This window comes from Solenopsis invicta, chromosome 12, assembly GCF_016802725.1.
Source record: "Solenopsis invicta isolate M01_SB chromosome 12, UNIL_Sinv_3.0, whole genome shotgun sequence".
NCBI lineage: Eukaryota > Metazoa > Arthropoda > Insecta > Hymenoptera > Formicidae > Solenopsis > Solenopsis invicta.
The window spans coordinates 18,930,672-18,937,616 of NC_052675.1; the positions used below are offsets into that span (position 1 = coordinate 18,930,672).

General features: G+C 30.9%; 1 protein-coding gene across 3 annotated transcripts; it reads right to left on the reverse strand.

Moving 5' to 3' along the window:
* Positions 1-474: 474 nt before the first annotated feature.
* On the reverse strand, positions 475-6,919 carry LOC105198334. 3 transcript variants are annotated; one of them, XM_026136057.2, is made up of 10 exons: positions 6,143-6,919; positions 5,606-5,725; positions 5,364-5,481; positions 2,624-2,885; positions 2,405-2,518; positions 2,252-2,342; positions 1,794-1,939; positions 1,467-1,599; positions 680-775; positions 475-574 (listed from the first exon to the last, which is right to left on the reverse strand). In XM_026136057.2, the coding sequence occupies exons 1-9, from the start codon at positions 6,284-6,286 to the stop codon at positions 719-721; spliced, it is 1,185 nt and encodes a 394-aa protein (XP_025991842.2). In that variant the 5' UTR covers positions 6,287-6,919; the 3' UTR covers positions 475-574; positions 680-718. The 3 variants fall into 3 exon arrangements, with proteins under 3 accessions (XP_025991842.2, XP_025991841.2, XP_039311511.1); XM_026136056.2 differs by having other exon boundaries at positions 476-574; positions 716-775; XM_039455577.1 differs by lacking the exons at positions 475-574; positions 680-775 and having other exon boundaries at positions 1,335-1,599.
* Between the last annotated feature and the right edge of the window lie 26 nt (positions 6,920-6,945).

Consider the following 6,945-nt stretch of genomic DNA (forward strand, 5'->3'; position numbering starts at 1 on the left):
ACGCTGAAGGAAATTCACTGTATACTCATTTCCCTCAGAAAAGTTTCTACAGGGCTTCAGAAATGTTTGCGCACGCGCAGTTACCTTATTCTATCCCCATAGCTTCGTATGCTTCATTTTAGTTCGAGCACTCGTTGGATACGTTTCGTTGATAGCTGAGGTAGTAATGTGTCAGCTACTAAAAGTGTCGTTCCCAATACACACACAGTAATATATGTATATGTGTGTGTGTGTGTGTGTGTGTGTGTGTGTGTGTGTGTGTGTGTGTGCGTGCGTGTGTGTGTGCGTGTGTGTGCGTGCGTGCGCGTGCGTGCGTGCGTGCGTGCGTGCGTGCGTGCGTGCGTGCGTGCGTGCGTGCGTGCGTGCGTGCGTGCGTGCGTGCGTGCGTGAGTGTGTGTGCGTGCGTGCGTGCGTGCGTGCGTGCGTGCGCGAGCGTTCGCGTGTGTATAGCGCTGTGATTTAAAATTAAAGAAGAAACGTTTTACATTTTCTTTATTTAATCAAACAGTTAAATAGATCTCTTTCATTGTATAACACGTCCGCGTAATGAGGCCGAGACCTCTGTGTAATTCACCTGGAGATAATAAATATTTTTACGTTGACGTAATCAGTATGGAAGTAATAGTTCGCATTCGTCAAAACACGGAATTTTGTAGATTTTTTTTATCAAGGTACTTACTTAATTCTCTAATATAGTATTAGATAATATATTTACATGTCAAAGCTTCTGTGTTGAATATAGAACGGTGAAGTAAGACATTGATGTGTTCACTAGCTGTAATAAATTGTGTTTTTTTTTAATTTGTGTAACTGGTACATTAAATTCTACATGTAAGGTGTCTGGTAAATAAAGATTAAACTTTCGTGTATAGTCGTGAGCTAAAAGGTTGCAACACATTTTCTTCGATTATTTTTGAAACGTAGACTTGCTCATCAAACGGCGAACGTCATTGGTTCTTACATGTGGATCCAACCAATTAAGCATCAAACCATCTACCATCAAAGAAAATGTGTTGCAACTTTTTAGCTCACGGCTATATAAATAGAATGGAGTAAAATGAGTCAAAATAATTTTATATCATTTTATGAGTTTAGCAATAGTTAATGAGTTATTAATTAATAAAAATATTTGAATTTTGCTCGGTCTATCGTCAATTCTAAGCGCTCGGCAAAATGTGGCTGCCCAGCGGTCGAGATTGGTAAGGGTGCAAAAGTTGTTTATAAGCGACCTTGAAGCGATTGGTAAATCACACTTCAAAATTTGTATTTTTTTGTGTGCTTATAGTTGGCGATAGGCTGAATTTGGTTATCTTTATAAATTAATATCTTGTTCTCTATTGCGAAAATGTCAAAATAAAAAACGACTTTTTGGATTAGTTCAGTCCATCTTACTTCTATGCGAGAGTTTAATTATTAATTTTTATCACACACCCCGTATATTTTATCGTGATTAATATATTTCTTACTGTTGCGAAGGTATACAGAGATCCTGTAAACAATCCGCCACAACTCAGACCGAAAGTTTTGTTGCCCACTTGTAACAAAAATAATATAATCTTCTGTATATGCAACGGTGCTACATACCAGTGACCATTATATCTATGAAATAACAAGAAATTGAAAATTCGAAACTATGGTACAAATATACGAGAATATAAATGTACAATATTCAAAACGTATAGAAAAATACATCAACAATTTTAGACTTATTGACGTTTTAAGGTACATACATATTTTCATTTCATTTAATAGTTACTAATATTTTGTTATGAATATATTGAATTGTTTCTTACACAGTGATAAATACGTGATTATTATGATCCGTAATTTCTTGTGCAATGTAGTTCGCTATGAACATGTATACAAGGCTGATAATTACAATTTCGACATGAAGTATCAGTTCTTGTTTGTCACTTTTATCCGATACACATTGAAAAATCTAAAACAACAACAAGATTTATCGCCATAAGTGTACATTATGGATGTTTTTAGTACACTATCTTTTGTAAGGTGTGTCCTAATCAGTAATAATTAATTGGCAGCACTAAGAAAATATTGATGACAATCATTTTTTAATGATTAAATTAAAAAATGCACATATACCATATCTGTCCATATACTATATACGTTTTTACATAATAACGTAAACTTATTATCCAGAATTGATTTTTAGTTGGTATTAAATCTAGATATTATGTCCACATACTATTTTTACATATTATTATATCTAAAAAGAAGAGTTGGAACTCACTCGATAAAGATTGAGGCTTAATATAATCACACCGACTATTACTAACATGAAGAACGTCCCATTAAAATTGTACGTGAAATATTTGCACATCCTTCAAATATAAGAAAATGTTATTATATGTATTGTTACAAGCATAACCAAATAAATACCAACTTCATAGCTTGGCGATGTACGTCCATAGCGCAAATAATCTCTTTATGAATCATAATTTCGTTTTTGAAACTTTTGTGTGTCTTATTAATTGTTAATGCTTGTTTGATCCGGTAGCTATAACATATTTGTCAAAGTTTCAATTTTTCTGCATTTGTTTGGAATGATTTATACGATTTTATTTCAAAGTTAATTTTTATAAAAATACGATTATTTTCTTACCTGGCGATTCTAAACATCCCGCAAGCATATTTAATATAACCGATAAGCATCGTTCCTGTTGCTAGCACTGTAATTGATCCTATGCAAAACGTTGCATTTGCGTATAATAACATTAAATAACGATATTTGTTCTTATTGGCAAAGTGTTCAGTCAAAAACGATATCCAGAAATTCGATCGAGACTCATTTCTGGGTGCAACAATATTGAGAATATATGGCCACATTGTCATCAGCATACCAATAGGAAGAGAGACGAACACCACTACAGAGCAAATTAATTATATAAATCTTTTTTTATTATGAACTGATACTGCATGTCGAAATTGTAATTATCAGTTATTATAAATTTCAGCTTTAGATTTGTTTTGCGAAACATGTTTGTAGAAAAATAGTCACATAGACACCTTAAGCCATTTTTTAAATATTCTGATTTTAATTATTTTTTTAATTTTAATTATTAAAGTACATTTATAAAGAAATGCAATTATATTTACATACAAATAAGTAGGAAAAGGAGATGTCTATTAAGTTGACGCAGCCACTTCAGCAAGATTCAGTGAAACATGCACAGAAGTTTAGTGCTTTTTTGTTGCTAATTTGTTGCTCAATTGCGGATTTTGTTGCTCCAGTTGATTCGAAGAAAATAGTGACTGTGCTGACTTAAGGTTAAAACTAGCACAGTCATTTAAAAAAATAGAAAGAAATAAATAAACAATACAGATTCTTTTCGTACTAATTCGTTGCTTATTTGTAGGTTAGCTCCTAACTTTATTGTTTCACCCCTAACCTCTGAAAAACTATCCCAAACAGTCGTATGTTATCACAAAATAAAAATTGATAAGTAATGAGATGTTTCGACTGATTATGGTTCCCCGATTTTGTTGCTCACAATTTTCAACGAATCCGATTTTGTTCTATCCTCGATTCTCGAAAAACCACGTCTAACACAAAATACATTCTAAAAATGTATATAAATTTTATCTATGCATTCAAATTAAAACGTCCATAATAAACGGTAATTGCAATTACACTGTACAACAAATTTAAAACATTGCGAAGAAAATAAGTGCAAAAATATTTAAAATTGACGCTTAAAAATAACACAAAGAGGCGTATTATCTCATTCTCATCGACTCATTGTCAGAGTTTCAATATATTGTGCCGATATAGAACTAGGGGTGATTATTCCACGGGTGGTCGAAGGTGGAGCAACAAAATCGAATTTGTTGAAAATCACGAACAACAAAATCGAGGAATTGTAATCACTCGAGATTTCTCATTAATTATCAATTTTATTGTATTGTGCTAATGTACGACTGTTTGGTGTGGTTTCTCAGGGGTTTGGGGTGGATCGACAAAGTTGTGAGCTGGCCAACAAATTAGCAACAAATTAGTAGAAAAAAATCTGTATTGCTTTTTTATTTTTTTTATTTTTTTAAATAGCTGTGCTAGTTTTAATCTTAAGTCAGCATAGCTATTATAGCTATTATTTTCTCTGAATCAGCTGGAACAACAAAATCCGGAATTGAGCAACAAATTAGTAACAAAAGAGCACTAAATTTCTGTTTATGTCTCATTGAATTGCGCTGAAGTGGCTGTTAGCTTAATAGGCGTGAAAAGAAGTCAACTATAATCAAAACTGAATGCCTAATGTTATTTTACATGCAAATCTTAAATACTTTTTTCAGATTTTTTAAATTGCTCGCGCTGATTGCCGTGTTTCTTGAAACGTAAACATAAATTGAAGCTAGAAATAATATCACAAATGAAGTTAGTTGTCAACTTAATAACGATGCTACAAAATTATACGTAAAATAATATTAGGTATCAAAATCCAACCTTGATCGTAGTTGAAAGTTTGAAATTTTAGATTCGTGATGTTTCAATCCTCTATTATTAAATGTTAATCTTCGAGTAATAGCAAAATAAATTTATTATTTTCTCTTAAATTGTATTGTCTTTGAAAATATCGAATTTATCAATTGAAGTAATTAAACACATCTATTATCTTTGATTAATGCTAATAATTTATCGAAAAAGTAAAAAGTCCAATATTCAATAACAAATAATAATAATAAGAAAATAGGGATATCAAAGTAAAATGACTTGGCTTTATGTTTGTAATTGACATATTTATATTTATATAGTTAATATTTTTGCTGTTATCATTTATCAATATTACATTATTATCATTTACGCTGTAGTAAAATTTGTTGCGCTACGAGTTAAAAAACTTGATAGAATTTATAAGAATATCGATTTAATTTTTACAATAATTATAAATATGTATATGCATTAAATGTAAAATATTTTACAACAAATCTTTTTTTATGAAAATATAACAATTTACAATAAAATTGCATAATAACATTATTATTAACTTTAGAAATTACAAAGTTTATATTAGACGAACCTAATATTCTTAAATGCACAAAATAAAAAACTTGTAAAGTTTTGTTCTATTTACCTATTTCTTATTTTTTTTATTTGTGTTACTAAATGTTGCTCATATTAAAGAAAGATGAAAATATTGAAAATTTCTGTTTTAATAAAGCGATATTCTTTCAGCAACTTTCTCCTACATATCTATTTTCAATTATGTAATTTTAATTTAAACGTTTTAGTACGATAAAATATGGTAAGGATGTTCTTATATAAATTAATTTAATAATTTAATTTTTTTTAATTATTTCACTTTACTTTTTTTATCGTATTTGGTAAAAAGAAGTTGTTTCCTTACGTATAAGTCTAGTCGTATAACGTTTTGTGGTGCTCGCATATCTTTTCATAACATCGATTTCATTTTCGTCTTTTAGCTCGTTACAAACATGAATAAACTGCTCCAGTAAATATTTTACCTATTGTGATAATAGTATTTTACTCGCAACGTTTTTGTTGTGCGGTAGAAAAATATTTTGAAAAAAATTATTATACAGAAATACGGTATAGTGAATATTCATTATTTTGACACATGTAACTTACGGCTTGACCATTAATCAAAAAAGAATTGTATTTAATTAGAAATATAGTATAAAATAATATGATGGAGCATATTGTGATTGCCAAACTGGTTGTGAATTCTGTGATGAAACATATAATAACCTACAATCAATAATTGCATTATAATTTTTTTTATAATTAACACTTTGTGTATAGTTATAATAATCAGATAGTTTCAACTTTTTTATGTTACATATAGTAGTGTTACGCCCGTGATTGGGAAATTTTAGAGGATTAACGGTCATCCCGATGAAAATCAAGACAGAAACTCAGAAGCAACACGCGTCGCTGACAAGCGACTTTATCTTGTCTTGTATCGATCTTTGCCATCTGGCTTTCAAATACCGGGATGAGCGTGAAATCCTCGAAGATTTCATGGTCACTGGCGTAACACTAGAATAAATTCATTATATAATTAATTTGTATCATATTCTTTCTATAATCAAATATAATTTATATTGTATAAGAATTATATTTAATGTTAAAATATTAAATATGATTAGAGGTATTAGCGCGTACCTGATATATAACAAAACTTATCTGAATTCCAAAAAGTAATATCTGTTGCAACGAAACGAGTTTTGATTGATTGTAGGGCCATAAACCCACACTAAGCAAAAGAATTCGGTTTAGACTAAAATGTTGAATTTCTGAAGTATTCATGTTTACAAGTTAAGTATCAAGATATGTCTGACTGTATAGTCGTGAGCTAAAAGGTTGCAACACATTTTCTTTGATGGTAGATGGTTCGATGCTTAATTGATTGGATCCACTGGTAAGGACCAATGACGTTCGCCGTTTGATGAGCAAGTCTACATTTCAAAAACAATCGAAGAAAATGTGTTGCAACCTTTTAGCTCACGACTATACAATGCCAAGAAAATTTTATATATGCTTTTTTTCGTTTGGTAAAGTTTCTCTCTTTTTTCAAATTTTAACATCAATTCTCTCTAATTTATTATAAACGTATAGCTAATAATGGGTGTGAAATAGCAATATGAATTTTCAAATATACTGCGTGTAATTTGGTACAATTGCTCGGGAAGAGGTAGATTATTAAGCGATCGATTTGACGCTGAAGAAAATTCAATGTATACTCATTTCCCTCGGAAAAGTTTCTACAGGGCTTCAGAAATGTTTGCGCACGCGCAGTTACCTTATTCTATCCCCATAGCTTCATATGCTTCATTTTAGTTCGAGCACTCGTTGGATACGTTTCGTTGATAGCTGAGGTAGTAACGTGTCAGCTACTAAAAGTGTCGTTCCCAATACACACACAGTAATATATGTATATATATGTGTGTGTGTGTGTGTGTGTGTGT

Bases quoted from the DNA above. Each gene is read 5' to 3' on its own strand.
- LOC105198334 (XM_039455577.1), bottom strand. From the start codon at position 6,286: ATGAATACTTCAGAAATTCAACATTTTAGTCTAAACCGAATTCTTTTG. The intron at 1,940-2,251 runs GTGAGTTCCAAC...TTGTTGTTTTAG, and splicing joins TAAGCCTCAATCTTTATCGA to ATTTTTCAATGTGTATCGGA. The intron at 1,600-1,793 runs GTAAGAAACAAT...GTTATTTCATAG, and splicing joins AATCACGTATTTATCACTGT to ATATAATGGTCACTGGTATG.